Below are 24,600 nucleotides of genomic sequence, written 5' to 3'. Positions count from 1 at the left end.
CTTGCGCCTCTGTCTTTTTTCCTGCCAACTACTAAGTCTCTTCGACTCGCCACACTTTAGCCCCGTCTTTATGGCTGCCCGCCAGCTCTGGCGAACGCTGGCAACTGACTCCCACGACTTGTGATCAATGTCACACGATTTCATGTCGCGTTTGCAGACGTCTTTAAAGCGGAGACATGGACGGCCGGTGGGTCTGATACCAGTGGCAAGCTCGCTGTACAATGTGTCTTTGGGGATCCTGCCATCTTCCATGCGGCTCACATGGCCAAGCCATCTCAAGCGCCGCTGACTCAGTAGTGTGTATAAGCTGGGGATGTTGGCCGCCTCGAGGAATTCTGTGTTGGAGATATGGTCCTGCCACCTGATGCCAAGTATTCTCCGGAGGCAGCGAAGATGGAATGAATTGAGACGTCGCTCTTGGCTGACATACGCTGTCCAGGCCTCGCTGCCATAGAGCAAGGCACTGAGGACACAGGCCTGATACACTCGGACCTTTGTGTTTCGTGTCAGTGCGCCTTTTTCCCACACCCTCTTGGCCAGTCTGGACATAGCAGTGGAAGCCTTTCCCATGCGCTTGTTGATTTCTGCATCGAGAGACAGGTGATAGTTGAGCCCAGGTAGGTGAACTCTTGAACCACTTCCAGAGCGTGGTCACCAATATTGATGGATGGAGCATTTCTGACGTCCTGCCCCATGATGTTCGTTTTCTTGAGGCTGATGGTTAGGCCAAATTCATTGCAGGCAGCCGCAAACCTGTCGATGAGACTCTGCAGGCACTCTTCAGTGTGAGATGTTAAAGCAGCATCGTCAGCAAAGAGCAGCTCCCTGATGAGGACTTTCTGTACTTTGGACTTCGCTCTTAGACGGGCAAGGTTGAACAACCTGCCCCAAATAAACTCACCTCTTTCTTGTTTAACCTCAAGAAACCCTATCCCATTGGTTCTTTCACGATCACATTAAAGGTAAAAGGTAAAACACTCACCTTGGGGGGTTTGGGGGGGGGGGGGGGGCGGGTAAGCACAACCAGTGTTCAAAAAAGGAATAAACCCTGTTGCGCTCAAAAGGACAGGAGGGGAGCCTGGGACCTCCTCCTCACCTGGCCGTAACAACTGTCATTTACCAGTAATCAGCAAATTGTGTCACAACTTTTACTCATTTATCATGGCTGATGAGAATAAAGTAATATTTTACTGCAATCGTTCATAAATGCTTGCATGTGTCAACAGGAGCCCATTTTCTGGCCCAACCTAAATTCCTTCCATAATCGGTCCCAAATGCTCTAATCGAAGGAGATTGATTAAAACACCTGTGCTGGCGACTGTGGAGTAGAACATAAACGTATGCCAACGATTCCTAGTGTTGGAATGGCAAAAAGGGTCTAAGTGGGCCTCCTCCTCTTGCATAGTAAATTGTCGTATACCCAAGGCAGATCTCCCATCCACCCTTTCAGCCACAAAATGCAAGATTAAGGGTGGGGTGAAAACAGGGTTATGATGACCCACAATATCTAAGAATTTATCTTTGTGATGGAAACAAGCCTTGCATTACTTAATTTTTTAAAACCATCTTCCATTACTTGTTTACCCAGTGGACAACAATCTGTCTACATCAACCTTAAATATATTCAATGATGGAGCATCATGAACCCTCTGGGGTAGAAAATTCCAAAAAATCACAACCCTTTGAGTGAACAAAAATCTCTCCTCATCTCAAACCTAATTGATTGGCCTCTAATCCTGAGACTGTGCCTCGTTGTTCTAGATTCCCCAGCCAGGGGAAACAACCTCTCAGTGTCTACCCTGTCAAGCCCCTTCAGAATCTTATGTTTCAATGAGATCACCTCTCATTCTTCTAAACTCCAGGAAGTATAAACCCAACTTACTCAGCCTATCACAGAGCAACCCTCTCATCCCAGGAAATAATCTAGTGAATTTACGCTGTACTGCCTCCAACGCAAGTATATCCTTCCTTAAATATGGGGACCAAAACAGCACACAGTATTTCCGGTGTGGTCTCACCAAAGGCCTGTGAAGTCGAAGCAAGACTTCCTTATTCTTGTACTCCAAGTTCCTTGCAATAAAGACCAACATGCCACTTGCCTTCCTAATCGCTTGCTGTACCTGCATGCTAACTTTGTGTTCCTTGTATGAGTACACCCAAGTCCCTCTGATCATCATTTACAAGTTTCACGCCTTTTAAAATACATTCTGCTTTTCTATTCTTACTAACAAAGTGAATAACTCCTCACACTTTCCTACATTATACTCCATCTGCCACCTTGCTGTCCACTCACTTTGCCTGTCTTTATCTCTTTACAGTCTCTTTGTGTCCTCCTCACAGCTTGCATTCCCACCTGGCTTTGTATTGTCAGCAAACTTAGATACGTTACTCTCAAACTCTTCATCTAAGTCATTAGCATAGATTGTAAATATCTGAGGCCCAGCATTGATCCTTGCAGCAATCCACTAGTCACAGCCAGCCAACTTGAAAATATCCCATTTATCCCCACTTGCCACTTCCTGTCTGTTGACGAATCCTCTATCCATGCTAATATATCACCCCTGACTCCACAAGCCCTTATCTTGTGTATTAACCTTCTGCATGACATCTTATCGAATTTCTTTTGGAAATCCAAGTAAACTACATCTACTGGTTCCCCTTTATCTATCCTTCTGGTTACATCAGCTCTAATACATTTGTCAAACACAATTTCCCTTTCCTAAAACCATGTTGACTTTGTCGGATCATACTATGATTTTCCCAAAATGCATTGTTAAGACTTCCTTAATAATAGATTCCAGTATTTTCCTGCCAACTGATGTCAGGTGAACAGGTCTATAGTTTCCCGTTTTCTCTCTTCCTCCTTTCTGGAATAGCAGAGTTACATTTGCTAACTTCCAATCTACTGGGACTGTTCTAGAATCTAGGTAATTTTGGAAAATCATAGCCAGTGCATCCACTATCTCTGCAGCCCTAGGATATAGGCCATCAGGTCCTGAGGAGAACAAGCAAATTGAATACAAGTTACTTTTTGGCTGGCATAAGCACCAGGACAGCATGATTGCATTACTGAATGAAGGGATTTATTTTTCTGCTAGGCGTGTTCTTAAACTATATTTTAGCCCAATTTCAAATGAACTTGAGAGAAAATCTCTGGCTTCTTGCTGTTATCTGTTCTTCATGGAGGTTGTGTGGATTTTGTGCTGGTAAGCATAAACATTCACAGCTCCTCCACCGTCAGTAACCTACTAAGAACAGGGCTTTTATTGGTCAATAATAATTGCTGCCTTAGCAATCTATTTTAAAATTACAATGCAGGATATAATACAGAATAGTCAGCATAGATTTCAAAAGGGAAGGTCATGCTTGACCATCCTTATTGAATTTTATGAAGTAGTACCAGAAAGAATAAACAGTAATGCAGTAAATATAATATACTTGGATGTTCAAGTGGTCTTCAATCAGGTACCGCATAACAGACTAATTTTCAAAAGGTCTTCAGTAAGGTACTGGCTGCGTATCAGTCTTGTGACTACATTCAGAGAACAGAGTCAGGGGATAAGTAGCAGGAAATAGAGAGCAGAGGGTACCGACAGCTAAACAGACAGGCCAAAGATGGGAAGTGCTGTTCCACAAGGATCAGTGCCAGGAACATTATTGTTCATCACTTACATAAATGGTTTGGACTCGAAAAATGAAAGTACAATTTCAAAATTTGCAGATGACACCAAATTGGGGGCATAGTTAATATTGATGAAGATTGCGACAAATTATAAGTTAATAATCTTGCAAAATGGGAATGTAAATGGGAAATGAATTTCAATATAGATAAGTTCAAGGTGGTGCATTTTGGTAGAATAAGGTCACATAATCCTTAGAAAATAAGAATATAAAGCAAACAGACACTGGGATTCGTAATACAACTGAATCCATATTACGTTTGAAAGTGCTATAAACTAGTCCAAAACAAAAATCTTAAACTTAAACATAGCAAATTACATAGGTATGAGGCAAGAGCTGGCTAAGGTTGATTGAGTAAACAGACTAAAAGGTATGACGGGAAATAAACACTGGGAAACATTTTTAAAAATGATCCAAAATGTTCAATAAAAATACGTTCTATTAAAAAACAAAAATTCAGCAAGAAAGATCCATCCGTGGCCTAATAGGGAAGTAAGGGTTGTTTTAGACCAAAAGAAGAGGCTTATAATGTTGCAAAGAATAGTAGTAAGGCTGAGGATTGGGACGGTTTTAGAAACCAGTAAAGGGGACCAAAAAGCTCCAAAAAAGGGAAAAAAAACAGAATGAGAGAAAACTAGCCAGGAATATAAAAACAGACTGTAAGAGCTTCGACAAGCATATAAAAAAGAGGAAAGCAGTTAAAGTAAAAGTTGGTCCTAAGAGGTAGAGACAAGAGAAATTGTCATGGGGAATGTGGAAATGGCAGGGACTTTTTTGTGTCTGTCTTCACAGTAGAAAACACAAATTAGATACCAGAAATAGAGGGTAACCCAGGGCTAATAAGAATGAGCAACTTAAAGTAATTAATATCAGCAGAGAAAAATTATTAGAGAAGCTTGCTTCAATTAGACTGCACCAGGAGTACTGTGTGCAGTTTTGGTCCCCTTACCTTAGGAAGGATATTACTGCCATAGAAGAAGTGCAACGAAGGTTCACCAGACATGTTCCCGGGATGACGGGACTGTCTCATGAAGAGAGATTGGGGAAACTGGGCCTGTAGTTTTTCTATAGTTTCGAAGAATGAGAGGTGATCTCATTGAAACCTACAAAATACTTAAAGGGATAGGCAGGGTAGATAGATGCAGGTAAGATGTTTCCCCTGGTTGGGGAGTCTAGAACAGAGGACACAATTTTAAATCTAGTGGGGAAGCCACTTAGGACAGGGATGAGGAGAGATTTCTTTACTCAGTTGTGAATCTTTGGAATTCTCTACCAGAGAGGGCTGTGGAAGCTCAGTCATTGAGTATCTTTAAAGTAGAGATTGACAGATTTCTAAATACCAATGACATAAAGGGATATGGGGATAGTGTGGGAAAAAGGCATTGAAGTGGATGATCAGCCATGATCGTATTGAATGGCGGAGCAGGCTCGATGGGCTGAATGGCCCACTTCTGCTCCTATGTTCCCAAGTACTTGGATAGGCACTTGACATGCCGTAACATACAAGGCTATGGACCAAGCACTGGAAAGTGAGATTTGGCCGGATGGTTACTTGTTAGACGGCATGGACACGATGGGTCGAATGGCCTCCTTCTGTGCTGTAAATTTCTATGATTCTATGAAAAGACCAAGAGTAAGGTATCCAAGTTTTCTGACGATACAAAGCTAGGTGATACAAAAAGGCTGCAAAGAGACATAGACAGGTTAAGTGAATAGGCAACTAGGTGGCAGATGGAATATAATGTGGGGAAGTGTGAGGTTATTCACTTTGGTAATAAGAACAGAAAAGCAGAATTTTTTTTTAAAAGGCAAGATACTTTTCAACAAAAGCAAAATACTGTGGATGCTGAAAATCTGAAAGAAAAACAGAAAATGCTGGAAACACCCAGCAAGTAAGGGCAGCACCTGTGGAGAGAAAAACAGAGTTAACATTTCAGGTCGATGCTTATGTTACTTTTAAATGTTGATACTGAGAGAGATTTGAGTGTACTTGTACAAGGAACACAGAAAGTTAGCATGCAGGTATAGCAAGCAATTAGGAAAAGAAATGGCATGTTGGCCTTTATTACTGTAAGGTGATTGGAGTACAAGAACAAGGAAGTCTTAATACAATTGTATAGAGCTTTCGTGAGACCACAGCTGGAGTACAATACATAGTTTTGGTCTCCATATCTAAGGAATGATATACTTGCATTGGAGGTGAAACAGCGGAGGCTCACTAGATTGATTCCTGGGATGACAGGGTTGTCCTATGATGAGCGGCTGAGTAAATTGGGCCTATACTCTCTGGAGTTTAGAAGAATGAGAGGTGATCTCATTGAAACATACAAAATTCTGAAGGAGCTTGAAAGTGTAGACACGAGAGGTTGTTTCCCCTGGCAGGGGCAGAGTCTCAGGATAAGGAGTCAATCATTTAGGACTGAGATGAGGAGAAATTTCTTCATTTAGAGGGTTGTGAATCTTTGGAATTCTCTGCCCCAGAGGGCTGTGGTTACTCTATCGTTGAGTGTTTTCAAGGCTGAGAGAGACAGATTTTTGATCTCACAGGGAATCAAAGGATATGGGGAGTGGGTGGGAAAGTAGTGGTGAGGCAGAAAATCAGCCATGATCGTATTGAATGACAGACCAGGCTCAAGGGGAAGTATGGTTTACTCCTGCTCCTACTTCTTATTTCTAGACAGATATCTTTTTTAAAAAAGCAGAGATGTTTATGTTAAACTTGGATTGAACCTTGCTCAGACCACATTTAGAGTACTGTGCACAGTTCTGATCTCCATGTCACAAAAAGGATATACTGGCATTGGATAAGGAGTGAAAAAGATCTGCAACGATGATACCAGAATTGAGAGGATATAACTATTTATGCTCTTATTAAGGGAAGACTGAATAGGTCAGGGTGGGCCTCTTTTCTCTAGAATCGAGAGGGCTGAAGGGTAACCAATTCTAGGTCTTTAAAATTATGAAGGTGTTTAATACAGTAGATGTGGAGATGACGTTTTCACTTATGGAGGAATCCAAAACTAGGGGTCATAAATGTAAGATAGCCACTGATAAGTCCAATCAGAAATCCAGGAGAAACATCTTTACCCAGAGAGTGGTTAGAATATGGAACTTGCTACCACCTGCAGTAGTGAATAGCACAGATGCATGTAAAGGAAAGTTAGATAACCACATGGAGAAAGGAATAGAAGGATATGCTGATAGGGTTAAATGAAGTAGGGTGGGAGGAGTTCATGTGGAGCATAAATGCCAGCATTGACCAGTTGGGCCAAATGGCCTGTTTCTTTGCTGTAAACTCTATATAACTTGACAAGTTATAGACAGTAAATTAATAGCTGCAACTATTAGGAGATATAGGCTACAATGATCTCCTGGAGTTTGCCTGATTGTTTTAAAAAGTCAGAGGGAAATTCCCTAGAGCTTTTCCTGAACAGAACAAAGCTATATCTTTCTGCCCTAACCAAAGAATCCAAGGTTAGAGGGTGGGTGAATAGTACAGATTTCACCACTGTCTGGATGTAGTAGTTTTGATTTGCCTAGCGGCCTTCGCTCACCCTTCCTTCACATGTTCACAATTTTGTGTGCAAGTTCCCAACTTCATCAGTGCCTCAAGGCAGCACTGAAATGCAGAGCATGTGTCCTTCCCTATGGGAGTAGATTAAAATTAGAAGTTACTTGAGGCCACTGGGGCAAATTGTTTGGCAACCAACTCAAGAGGTATGATGAAATACTGGAAACAGCCTGCATTTCATTACTGTCCAACTGTCACTCACAATTGCATCACATGCTGAAAATACCACAACCTGTTGCTACATCTTTTAAAAATTAACAATGAAATTTCATTCCAAAACCAATTTCTTAAAATTTACGTTATCAATCGGTTTCTATATTCCAATAATATTCTTACATTTCCTTTATTTTCATTAACTTCCAGCAGCAGCAGAAGAACATTAAAAATCTAATCCCAGGTTTCAGGCCCATCTTCTTCCACAGCCTCCCTGATATCACACCCAATTGTCAAGATGATGGCTGAACCACTGTGCATGATGGCAGTATCACAACCACAACATTCATCGACATATGGTCAAAGGTCAATGTCAGAGTAGAGTCAGTTAAGGTAATCTAAAAATGATCAACTTCAAGACTTTTGCTTTAAAGAAGTAAGCACAAATAATAAAGGAAGGTTACTAGACAGAAAATCAATATAGACAGGCAACCCTCACCTGCAACCATCTGGTGTGACATTAATTGTTGGAAGATAAATATTCAAACTAAAATCTGTGCTTTTACTTGAAGCTGGAGTTAACCTATAAACTAAAATGAATCCATTAAAAACTAAACATGGTCTTCTGATTTTGTCTTAAGCAGACTTGGAAACCACAAATTCCCAAATTAAGGTGAGAAAAAGTTATGGTTAGCAGGAAAAACATATTTGATACCAATGGGCTATGCGGGGGTGCAGGACTACAATTGCAATTCCACCCCACCCCCCAATGATTTCAGGACTCGGGCAGGTAAAAGTAGAAAAAGTTATCAGTCCCTCAAGCTGTGCTGATGCAGATCCCAATGTACTGTTCCACAATAACAGACTCAGGCCTGGTAACAGACCCTCTCACCTGTCTACTGCATGATATGTCACAAAGCAGACTGAGAAGCACCATAAAAAGGTAACAATAATTAAAAGTTTAAATAGAGAGAACATGAGAATAGAATGGCAGTCAACATAAAATGGATCCCGAAATGGTTCTACTGGCATGTAAATAATAAGTGGGTAGTAAGAGGTGGAGTGAGGCCTATTAGGGACAAACTTGCTTTCTGTACAGAAGCATCAAAATCTTGTTACTTTATGTACAATACCCCAAAGTCTACATATGTAAAATAAATTACCAGACATTAAAAAAGAAACATTCCTGTAAATTGCATTCTATCAGACCCTAGCAAAAATACAACACTTCAACGGATTGCCCTTTCAAACACAAAATGGGATATTTGCCGGCAAGAGCTGCACACCACATAAAAACAGTCAAGCAAAGAATTCGGTGAAAAGTTTCCAGAAAGCATTTTTTGGTTAATAAACATGCTCAAGAAAGAATCCAAAAACAGACAGATATCAAACACTGCTCTCCAGATGAAAGGGCATCAGATGAGACTCAAGAGCTCTGCCAAGGTTCTGCACACAAAGGCAAAGTAACAAGCCAGGCCAAGCAAATCTTGACTGCAGGATACAAACACACTCAGTGACTAATAGCAAACCAAGGATCTCTACTCGGTACCCCAAATACAAAACAATAAAGTATGCTTACTTAATACTGACTTCCGAACAATGTAGCCATTATATATATATTATATATATATATATATATATATAAATAAATCTCTCATATACACACCCACTCGACACTGAATACTGAATATTGCAATTGGATGCCTGGAACCAATTTAGTGCAAGCCCCTGGTTTGCAGTAACTTTATCTACATTTAGTAATGATTCCAGTTTATAGCGATTCCCTCCAGTTGAAACAAGATCCTGGCATGGCTACTCTGCAGTTAAAACATCCACTCCTTCGAGCTCAGAGTTAGCAGCAAGATAACACATCTGAATAGGACCAATATTAACTGGGGATAAAATGACCATTTCTTCAGATAGAGTTCACCACAATGAATGCAGCAGGATGCACATGAACACCCATGTTTGAGTGTTAACTATGTTTATTGGGTTGGATTTAGTCACGACCAATGGGGAAAAGTATTGCCCTGAGGAGAAACACAGACTTCAGCTATTCTAAATGTGTAACATCCTCTTCTGCCTAAGCAGGCATACTGAATAATTTTAATACAGGGAGATCAACAGTTAAGTTTTCATTTTCTACCTGGAGGATGTTCAAAATGATGGACAAGAAAATTGAATTTTTAATTTGGTTTTATCTTGGTGGGAAGGCTCTCGAGATGAGGCATTGACCTTTTCATGCAATACAATATAATCTTTTGCTGTTGGCGATTATTGCTTCATCTCCAATGGTCAAACTCATTTAACAAAGGACCTTTACAACCAAAAGACTTTATTTTCATCGATTATGGTTATATTTGGATTCAGGCTGCATTGGAAAGAGGGTAGTATGTTAACTCCCTATGCAATCTTTAACTTTTGGGGGAAAGGGATGAGTGTTCCAAAACCTTTGTTGACATGAAAGCCGAGTATAAAAGATGAAAGTTGAGGGAAAGGTTCAGGTGAACGGATTTTTTGAAGACATTTTATTCGTTCTTGGGATCTGGGCATCACTGGCAAGGCCAGTATTTATTGCCCATCCCTAATTGCCCTTGACAAAGTGATGGTGAGTCGCTTTCTTGAACCTGTTAGGGAGGGAGTTCCAAGATTTTGACCCAGTGACAGCAAAGGCCTGGCAACATAGTTCCAAGTCAGGATGGTGAGCGACTTGGAGGGGAACTTGCAGGTGGTGATGGTCCCATGTGTCTGCTGCCCTTATTCTTCTAGGTGGTAGAGGTCGCAAGTTAGAAGGTGCTATTGAAGGAGCCTTGGCAAGTTACTGCGGTGAATCTTGTATATGATACACACTGCTGTCACTGTGCGCTGGTGGTGGAGGAAGTGAATGTTTAAGTTGGTCGATGGAGTGCCGATCAAGCGGGCTGCTTTGTCCTGGATGGCGTTGAGCTTTTTGAGTGCTGTTGGAGCTATCCAGGCAAGTACAGAATATTTCATCATACTCCTTACTTGTGCCTTGTAGATGGCGGACAAATTTTGGGGAGTCAGGAGGTGAGTTACTCGCTGCTGAATTCCCAGCCTCTGACTTGCTCTTGTAGCCACAGTATTTAGATGGCTGCTCCAGTTAAGTTTCTGGTCAATGGTAACATCCCCCAGGATATTACTCGTGATGGTGGGGGATTCAGCAATGGTAATGCCATTGAATGTCAAGGGCAGATGGTTAGATTTTCTATTCTTGGAGATGGTCATTGCCTGGCACTTAAGTGGGATTCACGCCACACATCAGCCCAAGCCTGAATGCTGTCCAGATCTTGCTGCATGTGGGCACAGACAGCTTCAATATCTGCAGATTTGCAGATGTACTGAACATTGTGCAATTATCAGCAAACACCCCAACTTCTGATCATATGGTGGAGAGAAGGTCATTGATGAAGCAACTGAAGATGCTTGGGCCCAGGACACCACTCTGAGAAACTGCTGCAGTGATGTCTTGGGGCTGAGATGATTTGCCTCCAACAACCACAACCATCTTCTTTTGTGCTAGGTATGACTCCCACCAGGGGAGTTTTCCCCCTGATTCCTATTGACTTCAATTTACTAGGGCTCCTTGATGCTACACTCAGTCAAATGCTGCTTTCATTTCAAGGGCACTCTCGCTTCACCTCTGGAATTCAGCTCTTATGTCCATGTTTGGATCTAGGCTGTAATGAGATCTGGAGCTGAGTGGCCCTTGAAAACCCAAACTGAGCATCGGTGACCAGATTATTGCTGAGGAAATACCGCTTGATTGCACTGTTGGCGACACCTTCCATCACTTTGCAGATGATTGCGAGTAGACTGAGAGGGCGGTAATTGGCAGGATTGGATTCGTTTTGCTTTTTGTGGAGCATCTAGTTTTGAAAAGTCATATTACTTGAAAGTGGTCAAAGCAGTCAACTAGAATGGAACATTATAATAAAGGTTTTTATATGATCATCACCTTAACAACAAAGATACCTGAGATAAATTTATTAGGTGCTTCTTGTTTTTTACTCTCCTCTCAGAGCATCCTCAGCTAAAAGAGCCAGTTAGCTTTCTGGGAAGGGGAAGAAAATATAGCATCCATAAAAAAATCATCAATGCAGTAGGGAATAGTTCAAAATGTATTTAACAAAGCAGGGTGGCCAAAAATTAGTTTGCAGTAAGTGATGCATTTACAAATACAGATATGAACCTCAAACAAATTGCCATCCATTACAAAATCAGATTCCAGCTCCCAATCTACCTTTATAATGAATAAAGAGGTACATTCAATTTAGCTTTAAAGAAATGCACACTAGAAGATCTCATTTATCGTTGCTTAAGAGAAGTCCAGGATATGGCCAGCATGTAAAGTAGTTGGGTAAGGAATGGAGCCTGGGGAACAGGTTCATACAACTAAGCAGGGAATAGAGCTAGGGAATGGAGCAGAGCACTTAGACGAAGTAGGAGGTTGAGTGGGACAAAAGGTTCTGGTTGAAACAAGTTGGCTTTTTGTCATCAGGAAGTGCCAAAGTGCAGCGCCTGAAGCAAGCAGAGGTGTTCCTGGAGCTGAGGCCAAGAATGAAGGCTGATGAGAAGAGAAGGGTTAGTCTTGGACAATATATTACATGTTTACACTATTATTTGTACTGATTGATCTATCATGGCGTTGCTAACAGGTAGTCTTGGGTCTGAAGCATGGCTGTGTTGTTCAGCTGCTAACTTGTCTATACCTTTAAATAGGCAAATATTCAAATAAATATAAACTCCTGAGGGTTAATCAGAGAAAAGCTGTTTGTGGGGGGGGCGGGGGGAAGGAGGTTGAAGAACAGGGAATGGTGGAAGGAGACAGGGTAGGTTAAAATTATCAAATAATTTGTAATATGGCATGGATAAGGCAATATCACAGGTAAAAAAGCACAGTGGTTACAGAAAGCCTTTGGTCTGCATGAAAAGAAATATTTCAGGTTATCTTCTTCAACGCGTGAAATGTACTGCTACTGTGGAGCCTACCCTAGGTTACTGCTTTAAAGTGCACCCAAAATATCTACCCCTGCCCCCCTCCCACACCCCAACAAAAATGATCTTGCCCACCACCCGCTGCCAACCTCCCCTGGTATCTGTATCGTACTCACTCTGATCCAGCAGCCATATCAGAGTATGAAGTATCTGGTGTAGTAACTCCCAGTGGAATTACTATGCTCATGACGTCCAACACCAAGTTGTGTTTATCACGGGGTCCGAAGCACAGTGCCTGACCACACCGAGGCCCAGCAGCCACAGTGTTGTGTGTAGATCATGGACATGAGGGAAACTGCAAAAGAGGGGGAAATTGAAAAACAAAGGAAAATCAATATGAATTAAATATTTTACACAGATCAAATTCTCAGCCATGTTATTCTGGCATTGTACAGTGAGGTGTACAAGTTAGTGTTACCATTTTGGAGCAAAACAATAATGTCACATGACAGAATTACAACATTAATTCCAAAAAGCATATACACATTGTTACACTCCTTATTTCAGCACTCACACTTAGTATATTCTCTAAGAGATACTGGTTTCTAAAAGTTTATATTTTGAAGAGGCAACTGAAAATCTTGCAGCCAAATGACAAAACACCTTTTTGAAAATGTAAATATAAATGTTAGAGCAAGGAGAGTTTTCCAGTTTCTCTTTCACTGACAGCACCATAGTGCGTGTTCTACTGTTAGTGTTTCTCAGTGCACAGCTATCAGAGCACACGAAACGGAGGGAGTTACACAACAATGGTTACAAGGTTTGTCTATTAGAGAGAGCCATTAACAATGCCTAATATATCAAATTGGGCTACAGTATAGGGCAGGTTATACAGTGTTCTATATACAGTTTTCTATTGCTAAGAGACCCTGAACTATGTGTTATGTAAAATGTTAAAAGCAAATGAAATGGTTGTGCAAATTCCTACAGTAGTAGGGACACAACTCGCAATTTATAGACTTTAACTTGATGCAAGCTTAGCAAATTAAATAAAAGCAGAATACTGCAGATGCTGGAATTCTGAAGTAAAAACAGAAAGTGCTGTAAATTCTCAGCAGGTCAGGCAGCATCTGTGGACAGAGAAGCAGAGTTAACGTTTCAGGTCTGTGACCTTTCATCAGAGCTGGGATGCTGCCTGATCTGCTGAGAATTTCTGTTTTTCTGTTTTTATTAGCAAATTAAATGTCTCAGTGACCATTTCTTCAGAATAATGCAGCACAATTTTGAATTAACTCATATGCTATTTAAATGGCCAAACACAGTACTTACTAACGTATTAAAGCTATTTACAGCCTGGAGAAGTATTTTAAAACCCGGAATATCTGGCTATTGAATGGCTATACCCCAATTATTGTCCTATAAATGCATTTGAGGCAACAGTAGTGACCAAATACAGTTTAAGCAAAAACCAGCTTAAGAGGCATGAAGTTCTCCAATTTTTGTACTGAAGACAAGTACATGAAGACAAGAGTGCAGTGAGAGTCATGACCAGAGCTGTGCAGGGAGGGAGCAGAAAGGACAAGGGAGCAATAGTGATAGGGGATTCTATAGTTAGGGGAACAGATAGGCATTTCTGTGGTCGCAGACGTGATTCCAGGATGGTGCCTCCCTGGTGCAAGGGCCATGGATATCACCAAGCGGCTACAGGGCATTCTGGAGGGCGAGGGTGCACAGCCAAAGGTCGTGGTCCATATTGGTACAACGATATAGGAAGAAAGAGGGATGAGGTCCTGCAGCCTGAGTTTAGGGAGTTAGGAACGAGATTAGCAAGCAGGACCTCAAAGGTAGTAATCTCCGGATTACTCCCAAAGCCACATGCTAGTGAGTGTAGAAATAAGAAAATACACTAGATGAATGCGTGGCTGGAGAGATTTCTGGGGCACTGGGACTGGTTCTGGGGGAGGTGGGACCTGTACAAGCCAGACAGTCTGCAACTGAACAGGACTGGGACAAATATCCTTTCAGAAAGTCTGCTAGTGCTTTTGGGGATGATTTAAACTAGCTTGGCAGGGGGATGGGAATCTGATACAGACCTAGACAGGACAATTTCAGGGCAGGGAACAGGAGGCAGAAAATTAGTGAGTGATTCTGAAAGACAAAAGAAGCAAAGGTTAAAAAGTGTGCAGCACAGGAATTTGGCAATGTTAAAGGGTATTTATTTAAATGCAAGGAATATCGTAAATAAAGCTGAGGGCACAGATAGACACATGGCAACATGATATCGTTGCTATAACGGAAACTTGGCTGAAGGAGGGCAAGAATGGCAACTCAACACCCTGGATATAGAGTTTTCAGGCAGGATAGAGAGGGAGATAAAAAAAAAGGAGGGTGCTGCATTATTAGATAAGGAATCAATAACAGCTTTGAGGAGGGATGATATGTTAAATGAATCATCAAATGAGGCCATATGGGTGCAGCTCAGAAATAAAAAAGGGGCAGCCACACTACTAGCAGTGTACTATAGACCCCCAAATAGTGAGAGGGAGGTAGAAGAACAAATATGTAGGCATATTTCTGAGTGCAAAAACGATAGGGCAAGAATAGTTGGGGATTTCAACTACCCCAATATTAACTGGGATACAAACAGTGTGAAGGGCACAGAGGGGACAAAATTCTTGAACTACATTCAAGTGAACTTTTTTAGCCAGCACGTAACAAGCCCAATGAGTGAGGGCGCAATTCTAGACTTAGTCTTCAGTAATGAAGCTGGGTAAGTGGATGAAGTAACAGTGGGTGACCATTTTGTAGATAGTGACATTAATACAGTTAGGTTTAGCATAATCATGGAAAAGGACAAAGATAAAACAGGAGTAAACGTTCTAAATTGGGGGAAGGCAAATTTTAAGAAACTGAGAGGTGACCTGGCGAAAGTGGACTGAATACAGCTACTTGAAGGAAAATCAGTGGCAAACCAGTGGGAGGCATTCAAAAGCAAAATACTACAGGCACAGTGTACGCATGTCCCCACAAAGACAAAGGGTGGTACTGTCAAATCTAGAGCCCCCTGGTTATCTAGAAGCTTACAGGGTAAGTTAAAGCAGAAAAAGAAAGCTTATGACAATCACAAAAATCTTAATACTTTAGAAAGCCTAGAGGAGTGTAGAAAGTGCAGGGGTGAAGTAAAAAAGTAAATTAGAAAAGCAAAGAGAGGATGTAAAAAATTATTGGCAGGTAAGATCAAGGAAAACCCAAAGATGTTTTATCAGTACATTAAGAACAAGAGGATGACTAAGGAAAGGGTAGAGTCTATCAGAGATGTACAAGGGAACTTATGCATGGATGCAAAAGATGTGGGCAGGGTTCTTAATGAGTTTTTTGTCTCTTTCTTCACAAAGGAGAGGGTTGATATAGACATTGTACTTAAAGAGGAGGAGTGTGAAATATTAGATACGATAAACATAATGAGAGAGGAAGTGCTAGAGGGTATGACATCCCTGAAAGTGGATAAATCACCAGGGCCGGATGGATCGTGTCCCATGTTGTTAAAGGAAGCCAGGGAGGAAATAGCGGATGCGCTGAGGATCATCTTCAAATCCTCACTAGAGACAGGAGAGGTACCAGACAATTGGAGGTCTGCAAACTTTGTGCCATTGTTTAAAAAGGATGCGAGGGATAGGCCAAATAATTATAGGCCTGTCAACCTGACCTTGGTGGCGGGTAAATTGTTAGAATCTATTCTGAGGGACAGGATAAACTGCCACTTAGAAAGGCACAGATTAATCAGGGATAGTCAGCTTGGATTTGTTAAGGGAAGGTCATGTCTTACTAATTTAATTGAGTTTTTTGAGAAAGTAACAAGGAGGATTGATGAGGGTAGTGCAGTGGATGCGGTCTACATGGATTTTAGTAAGGCATTTGACAAGATCCCCCATGGCAGACTGGTCAGTAAAATGAAAGCCCATAGGATACAGGGGAATGTGGCAGGTTGGATCCTGAATTGGCTCAAAGACAGGAAACAAAGGGTAGTAGTCGACGGATATTTTTGTGAATGGAAAGCTGTTTCCAGTGGCATTCCACAGGACTCAGTGTTGGGTCACTTGCTGTTTGTATTATATATTAATCATTTGGACTTAAATGTGGGAGGCATGATTGGGAAATTTGCTGATGACACAAAGATTGGCCATGTAGTTGATAGTGAAGAGGATAGCCGTAGACTCCAGAAAGATATCAATGGTTTGGTTGAGTGGGCGGAAAAGTGGCAAATGGAATTCAATCCAAGAAAGTGTGAGGTAATGCATGTGGGGAGGGCAAATAAAGCGAGGGAGCATACAATAAACGGGAGGATATTGAGAGGGGTAAAGGAACTGAGAGACCTTGGAGTGCATGTCCACAGGTCCCAGAATGTGGCAGGGGAGGTGGATAGAGTGGTGAAGGCAGCATATGGAATGTTTTCCTTTATTGGCCAAGGTATAGAATTCAAAAGCAGGAATGTAATGCTGGAACTATATAAAATGCTGGGTAGGCCACAGCTGGAGTATTGCATACAGTTCTGGTCGCCGCATTACAGAAAGGACATAATTACTCTGGAGAGAGTCCAGAGGAGATTTACAAGAATGTTGCCAGGGCTCAAAAATTGCAGCTATGAGGAAAGATTGGATAGACTAGGGTTGTTTTCCTTAGAAGAGAGGAGGCTGAGGGGTGACTTAATAGAGGTGTACAAAATTATGAGGGGCCTAGATAGAATAGACAGGAAGGACCTGTTTCCCCTAGCGGAGAGGTCAATTACCAGGGGGCACAGATTTAAGGCGATTGGTAGAAGGATTAGAGGGGATATGAGGAAATACATTTTCACCCAGAGGCTGGTGGGTGCCTGGAATTCACTGCCAGAAACTGTGGTGGAGGCAGAAACCCTCAATTCTTTTCAAAGGTACCTGGACATGCACCAGAAGTGCTGTAACGAGCAAGGCCATGGACCAGGTGCTAGAAGGTGGGATTCGACTGGGCGGCTAGTTTTTTCAGCCGCCACAGACAAGACGGGCTGAATGGCCTCCTTCTGTGCCATAATTTTCTATGGTTCTATGTGCACACAAATGATTCAATTTACAAGTTCATGATAAAAATGATACTTTAATTTTGCATCACATTTTTCCCTATTTAGATTAAGAAACTCAACCACTTTAACCTACATTCCACCAGGAAAAAGAAAATGTAAGCACTTGCTATGTTGACATAGTTTCTCGAAGGATTTAAATGTTTTTGCTTCCATGACTGTATCCGGGAGTCATTCCATGTTCTGATCACACTTTGCGTGATGGAGTTCATGACATCAATCTGAAATTTACCTTTTACTAGTTTGAACTTGCACCTCCCCGTCAAAGTGTCACGATTTAGTTTGCCGTAATTTTCCAGATTTGCTTTTTCGAAACTTATTTTTTCTTCTGCGTTGGCCTCCTTGTCTCGAACGATAATGGGTAAGCGCCGAGAGGTGGTCAGTGGTTTGTGAAGCAGCGCCTGGAGAGGCTATAAAGGCCAATTCTAGAGTGACAGACTCTTCCACAGGTGCTGCAGATAAAATTGGTTGTCAGGACTGTTACACAGTTGGCTCTCTCCTTGCGTTTCTGTCTTTTTTCCTGCCAACAGCTAAGTCTCTTCCACTCGCCACTCTTTAGCCCCGCCTTTATGGCTGTCCGCCAGCTCTGGCGATCACTGGCAACTGACTCCCACGACTTGTGGTCAATGTCGCGTTTGCAGATGTCTTTAAAGCGGAGACATGGACGGCCGGTTGGTCTGATACCAGTGACAAGATCGCTGTACAATGTGTCTTTGGGGATCCTGCCATCTTCCATACGGCTCACATGGCCAAGCCACCTCAAGCGCCGCTGGCTCAGTAGCGTGCATATGCTGGAGATGTTGGCCGCCTCGAGGATTTCTGCGTGTAGATACGGTCCTGCCACCTGATGCCAAGGATTCTCCGGAGGCAGCGAAGATGGAATGAATTGAGACGTCGCTCTTGGCTGACATACGTTGCCCAGGCCTCGCTGCCGTACAGCAAGGAACTGAGGACACAGGCTTGATACACTCGGACTTTTGTGTTCCGTGTCAGTGCGCCATTTTCCCGCACTCTCTTGGCCAGTCTGGACATAGCAGCGGACACCTTTCCAACGCGCTTGTTGATTTCTGCATCGAGAGACAGGTTACTGGTGATAGTTGAGCCTAGGTAGGTGAATTCCTGAACCATTTCCAGAGCGTGGTCGCCGATATTGATGGATGGAGCATTTCTGACGTCCTGTCCCACGATGTTCGTTTTCTTGAGGCTGATGGTTAGGCCAAATTCGTTGCAGACAGCCGCAATCCTGTCTATGAGTCTCTGCAGACACTCTTTTGTGTGGGATGTTAATGCAGCATCATCAGCAAAGAGGAGTTCCCTGATGAGGACCTTCTGTACTTTGGTCTTCACTCTTAGACGGGCAAGGTTGAACAACCTGCCATCTGATCTTGTGTCGAGGAAAATTCCTTCTTCTGAAGACTTGAACGCATGTGAGAGCAGCAGGGAGAAGATGATCCCAAACAGTGTAGATGCGAGAACACAGCCCTGTTTCACGCCACTCGGGATAGAAAAGGGGTCTGATGAGGCACCGCTATGCTGAATTGTGCCTTTCATATTATCATGGAACGAAGTGATGATACTTAGTAGCTTTGGTGGACATCCGATCTTTGCTAGTAGTCTGAAGAGACCACGTCTGTGGACGAGGTCAAAGGTTTTGGTGAGATCTATGAAAGCAACGTAGCAGGGCATCTGTTGTTCGTGGCATTTCTCCTGTAGCTGGCGAAGGGTGAACAGCATGTCAATGGTGGATCTCTCTGCGCGAAAGCCACACTGTGCCTCAGGGTAGACACGCTCAGCCAGCTTCTGGAGCCTGTTTAAAATGACTCGAGCAAAGACTTTCCCTACTATGCTGAGCAGGGAGATTCCACGGTAGTTGTTGCAGTCACCCTTGTTCTTATAGAGAGTGATGATATTGGCATGACATCAATCTGAAATTTACCTTTTACTAGTTTGAACTTGCACCTCCCTGTCAAACTCTCACGTTTTAGTTTGCCGTAATTTTCCAGATTTGCCTTTTCTACACTACATACTACCTTTTGATATTGCTATGTCACCTCTTCAGTCATCTGCTTTCAAGGCTAAAAAGCCAAGGTTCTTAATTTCTCAGTTCTCTGACTTTAGTGATCAGGCTCATGTGTTTTTTCTAAAATGTCTCCATGATTTGATTATTTGATTAGATTAGAGATACAGCACTGAAACAGGCCCTTCGGCCCACCGAGTCTGTGCCGAACATCAACCACCCATTTTATACTAATCCTACACTAATCCCATATTCCTACCAAACATCCCCACCTGTCCCTATATTTCCCTACCACCTACCTATACTAGTGACAATTTATAATGGCCAATTTACCTATCAACCTGCAAGTCTTTTGGCTTGTGGGAGGAAACCAGAGCACCCGGAGAAAACCCACGCAGACACAGGGAGAACTTGCAAACTCCATACAGGCAGTACCCGGAATCGAACCCGGGTCACTGGAGCTGTGAGGCTGCGGTGCTAACCACTGCGCCACTGTGCCGCCCTCGAATGTTTGTCTCCCTGTGCGACCAGGACTCAATGCAATATCCAATGCAGAGCACTTTACAGTTTTAACACAATGGTATGTTATACTCTGATACCTTTGTAATAAAGGCTAAGAGTAAAGAAGACTTCCTGCAATTACATGGGGCTTTGGTGAGATTACACCTGGAGTAGCGTGTACAGTTTTGGTCTCCTTACTTAAGAAAGCATATACTTGCTTTTGAGGGGATGCAACAAAGGGTTACTAGACTGATTCCTGCAATGAGGGTTTGTCCTATGAGGAGAGATTGCGTAGACAAGGTCTATATTCCCTAGAGTTTAGAAGAATGAGAGGTGATCACATTTAAATAGATAAAATTCTTAAGGGGCTTGACAGGGTAGATCAGTTAAGATGTTCCCCCTGGTTGGGAAATCTAGAACTCGTGGTCACAATTTCAGAATAAAGGAGTCAGCCATTTACAATTGAGATGAGGGCAAATTTCTTCACTCAAAGGATTGTGAATCTTTGGAATTCTGTACCCCAGAGAGCTGTGGATGCTCTGACATGGAGTAGATTCAAGACAGAAATCGATGGATTTTTGGATAATAAAGGACTCAAGGAATTTGGGGATAGTGCAAAAAAGTGTAACTGAGGCAGATAATCAGTCATGATATTATTAACTAGCCTACTCCTGTTTCTTATGTTTTTATATAGTTCAACATTCAGTTTGTTTTTTTGACTGCTGTTCTGCACTGATTGTAGCCTTGATACTCAAAGCAAAGACCTCATCAACGTCTTTTAACTTAATTCTTAGCTATTTCAACACTACTCAGATTACACCTGCCTGTTTGGATCAACGTAAAGTATCCGATGATACTATTTGAAGAAAATCAGGTAGTTCTCCTGGTGTCCTGGCCAACATTATTTAATGGTGTTAGTTGTGGAAGAAAAAAATCAATCAACTGGTTATTCATCTGTTTTTCTAATGATTGGAGCTTGCCATGAGCAAATGAGCTGCCACAACACATGGACAGTAAATAATTAGATGTGAAATGCTTTGTGAAGTCCTGAAGACATGTCATTTAAACACAAAGCATTTATTTTTCTCTTAGTTATGGAATCCTATTTTCTCCCTTGGTGTTGCACTTTACACTTGTAATAAATTTCCCCAAGCTACATATTTTGTCCAACGCATTTTGTAGTTCCCAAGCTGCCTCCTCAGAATCAAATGCCTTCCTAAATGTATCATTTGACCAATTTGCCTTGAGTTTCCGAATCCAAGTCACTAATGTAAAGTGAAAACAGTGATCAACTCAGTCAGTACCGAAAAGGCTTTTTAATTTATTCATATCGCACAGCAGACCACAGCAACTTGCAGTTATATAGCAGCTTTAATCACAGTGAAACGACCCCTAAGGCGTTTCACAGAAGCATACTTAAGACAAAGAAAACAGACAAGGAGTGATATGGGGAGATATTAGCACAGGTGGCCAAAAGCTTGGTCAAAGAATAGGTTTTATGGAGCATCTTAGAGGAAAGGTAGAGAGATTTAGAGAGGGAATTCCAGAGCTTAGGCCCTAGGCGGCTAAAGGTACAGCTGTTAATGGTAGGGCGAAGGAATTCAGGGATGCATAATATGCCAGAATTGGAGGAACAAAGTACTCAGAAGGTTGTGCGACTGGAAGAGGTTACAGGGAGAGAGAGGGGTGAGGCCATGGAGATATCTGAACGAGAATGAGAATGTTGAAATCGAGGCACTGATGGACCAGGCGTCAATGTAGGTTAGTGAACACAGGGGCGATGGGTGAACAAGTTAGGACACAGGCAGCAGAGTTTTTGATAAGCTCAAGTTTATGGAGGGTGGAAGATTGCCAACCAGCCAGGACAGCGCTGGAATACTAGAATCTGGAGGTAACTAACCAAAGTATGGATGAGAGTTTTAGGAGCAGATGGGCTGAGACAGGGATGGAGACGGGCAATATTACTGAGGCTTAAATAGATGATCCCGGTGATGAAGAGGATGTATGTTCAGAAGCTCAGATCAGGATCAATTGGATGCCAAGGTTGCAAACAGTCTGATGCCACCTCAGATAGTGGTCAAGGAGGAAAATGGAATAAGTGACTAGTGAATGGAGCTTGTTGCAGGACCTGATGACGATGGCTTTGGCCTTCCCGATCTTTGATTGGAAGAAATTTCTGTTCATTCAGTACTAGACATCAGACAAGCAGCAGAGGTTGTGGGGCTGTAGAGATGTGCTGGTGAAGTAGAGTGGTATGTCATTGGCGGGCAAATGAAACCTTGCAATGTGCTTTCTGATTACATCGCCGAGGGGTAGAATGTAGATGAGAAATGGGGGGGGGGACAAAGATAGATCCTTGAAGGACTCCAGAGATAACAGTGTGGGAGTGAAAAGAAACGCTATTGCAGGATAAGTAACAATGTTGTAGCCATGCAGATTTTGCTCTTTTAATAGATAGTTTTAATATAGGCAAAGACAAAAAAATGGAAGCTTCATTTACATAACACCTCTCGTGTCCTCTGAACATCCCAAAGTATCTAACAAACGGGTTATTTTGAAATGTGGTCACTGCTGTTTTGTAGGCAGAGTACGCTGACTGAAAAATGTAATTGATATGAGCTGGTGTTTATTAAGCATATTAACAGATAACTGTGAAAAATAGAGCTTGCAATTCCACAGGTCCAGGGCAAGAAACTGCAGAAACAATTTGTAAATATGATGAGACAAGGGGAGTGAACTTAATAAGACAGGATGTTACATATTTCAGCCACTAGAGGAAGCTGCAACACCAGTTACTGGTGGTTAAAAATATAGTACAATACTCAACAGACATGTATAAAAATGCTCAAGGGTCTGGTGGTGAGATTCTGGGCCAATTATGCTCCAAAAATTTGGGGACTCAAGTTTGCAACTTGAACTCCCTACAGGTTCTCAACCTTTCATTCAGGTAATCAGAAAACAATAATGAAGGAACTGTGAGGTGTGGGCACAACCTTCTAGCAACCGATTACAAAGCTGTGCGAATAGTTAGGAACAGTGGAGCAAAAGTGGAGAATGAGGAAATAAAGATTTTAAATCCCTGTAAATGGTGGGCGTGGGGGGGGGGGGGGGCATCCAAGTTAAACAAGACCAGAGAAATAATCTCTCCCAAATTACATGAAGAATCATTTATAGTTCAGAAATACACTCTAAATATTTTTTAAAATTTAGTGTGAACAAACCACTGGCACATTAAATGGCAAAAAGCCTGCACAAAAATTACAGCATTTAATTATCTACAAAGCATGAAATCATTTCTAAAACATAGAACAGAAAGCCAAAAATTAGGCGATAAAACTCAATAGTTTGCATAATGCCGATAACTAACTTCCATGCTGGAGCCACTCCTGGATCTCGGCCAGATCCACCATTTTGCTTCAGTTAAATAGCAGCTTAGCCTTCATGGTTCTACCCATATATTCCATCCATCTACTGCATCTCTATGTTGGCATGCTGTTAGAAACCAACACAACCAACTCACCAGCACATCTGTCACTGTTTATGTCCTGGGGGAGGATGGAGACCAGCGAAAACAGCCTAGTTGAGAGAGGACATTAGCCTAATCACTTGCAAATAGCAAAGTAAACAAAATAAATGTATGCTCTTTAGAAGGATAGGGGTGTAATTCAATCAAGACAATGTACAGTTTTCCTCAAATGCACTTAAAAATGGCACTACACTTGTATCATTTTATTTAATTTTATTTAATCAATGAAAGAAACTAATCAAAAATATTTTGTCGAAGCTTTTCGAATTGCACTCATCAGGACAATAAATGTGTTACTCTTGTGAATCGTCCTGATGAGTGCTAGATGAAAAGCTTCAACAAAATGTCTCTGTTTTCAGCAATACTCAAGCTGTGTACTACCAAACGAATATTTAAAAATATTTTTGTTGCTTCATTTCTTGCAGACATTTTCGGTTTCAGGTAAAGAGCACCCCAAACTCAGCTCCCTTTTAATCAAAAGGAAGTGAAATCTGCCAGACTGATGTGAGCAGAGAAACCAAAACAGCAGCTGTTTCATTTATTTTACAGTGCAAGCTGTTGTATTTGTCACATCTGAAGGAGTTCTATGTTCCATCTCTCTTCTAGCCTGTAAATCAGTGAGCAGACTGATCAGGCTTCCCACCTACGTGGATGCACAGACGCATTCATTATCTAGTTTCTGCTCAATTACCCAGAAAATTTAATTATCCACAGCTTCTCTTCTAGAAATAAGCCAAGAAAAATGAGTCTTTATTTTGCTATTGGGATCCAAAAGTCTCAATAATTATAACTTATAAAGCACTTTAACATAATAAAACTCCACAAGATGCTTCATAGAAGCGTTATTAAACAAAATTTGACATCAAGCCGCAAATTAGGTCAGATGCCCAAAAGCTTAGTCAGAGGTAGGTTTTAAGGAGTATCTTATAGGAGGAAAGAAAGGTAGAGAGGAGGAGAGGTTTTGAGAGGGAATTTTAGATCTTAGGGCCTTGGCAGCTGCAGGCATGGCGACTAATGATGGTGAACTGATTGAAATCAGGGATGCTCAAGCAGCCAGAATTAGAGAAACACAGATATCTCGGAAG

The 24,600-nt window shown here is 41.9% G+C and overlaps 1 protein-coding gene across 10 annotated transcripts in view; it reads right to left on the bottom strand.

The window, feature by feature from the left end:
• The window catches only part of setd5 (SET domain containing 5), a 180,809-nt gene that overhangs the window by 104,932 nt on the left and 51,277 nt on the right, over positions 1-24,600 (bottom strand). For 7 of the 10 annotated variants that reach the window (XM_068051989.1, XM_068051997.1, XM_068051996.1 and 4 more), the window contains exon 2: positions 12,538-12,716. In XM_068051989.1, the coding sequence (XP_067908090.1) occupies positions 12,538-12,608 (71 nt within the window). In that variant the 5' untranslated portion in view covers positions 12,609-12,716. Of the gene's footprint in view, positions 1-12,537; positions 12,717-23,356; positions 23,485-23,509; positions 23,566-24,600 lie in introns of those variants that run through there. The other 3 variants (XM_068051990.1, XM_068051992.1, XM_068051993.1) reach the window with 2 other exon arrangements.

This window comes from Heterodontus francisci, chromosome 19 (genome assembly GCF_036365525.1).
Source record: "Heterodontus francisci isolate sHetFra1 chromosome 19, sHetFra1.hap1, whole genome shotgun sequence".
Classification (NCBI taxonomy): Eukaryota; Metazoa; Chordata; class Chondrichthyes; order Heterodontiformes; family Heterodontidae; genus Heterodontus; species Heterodontus francisci.
Note: the sequence above shows the minus strand (reverse complement) of the source record. Positions and strands in the feature narration are given on the sequence as shown.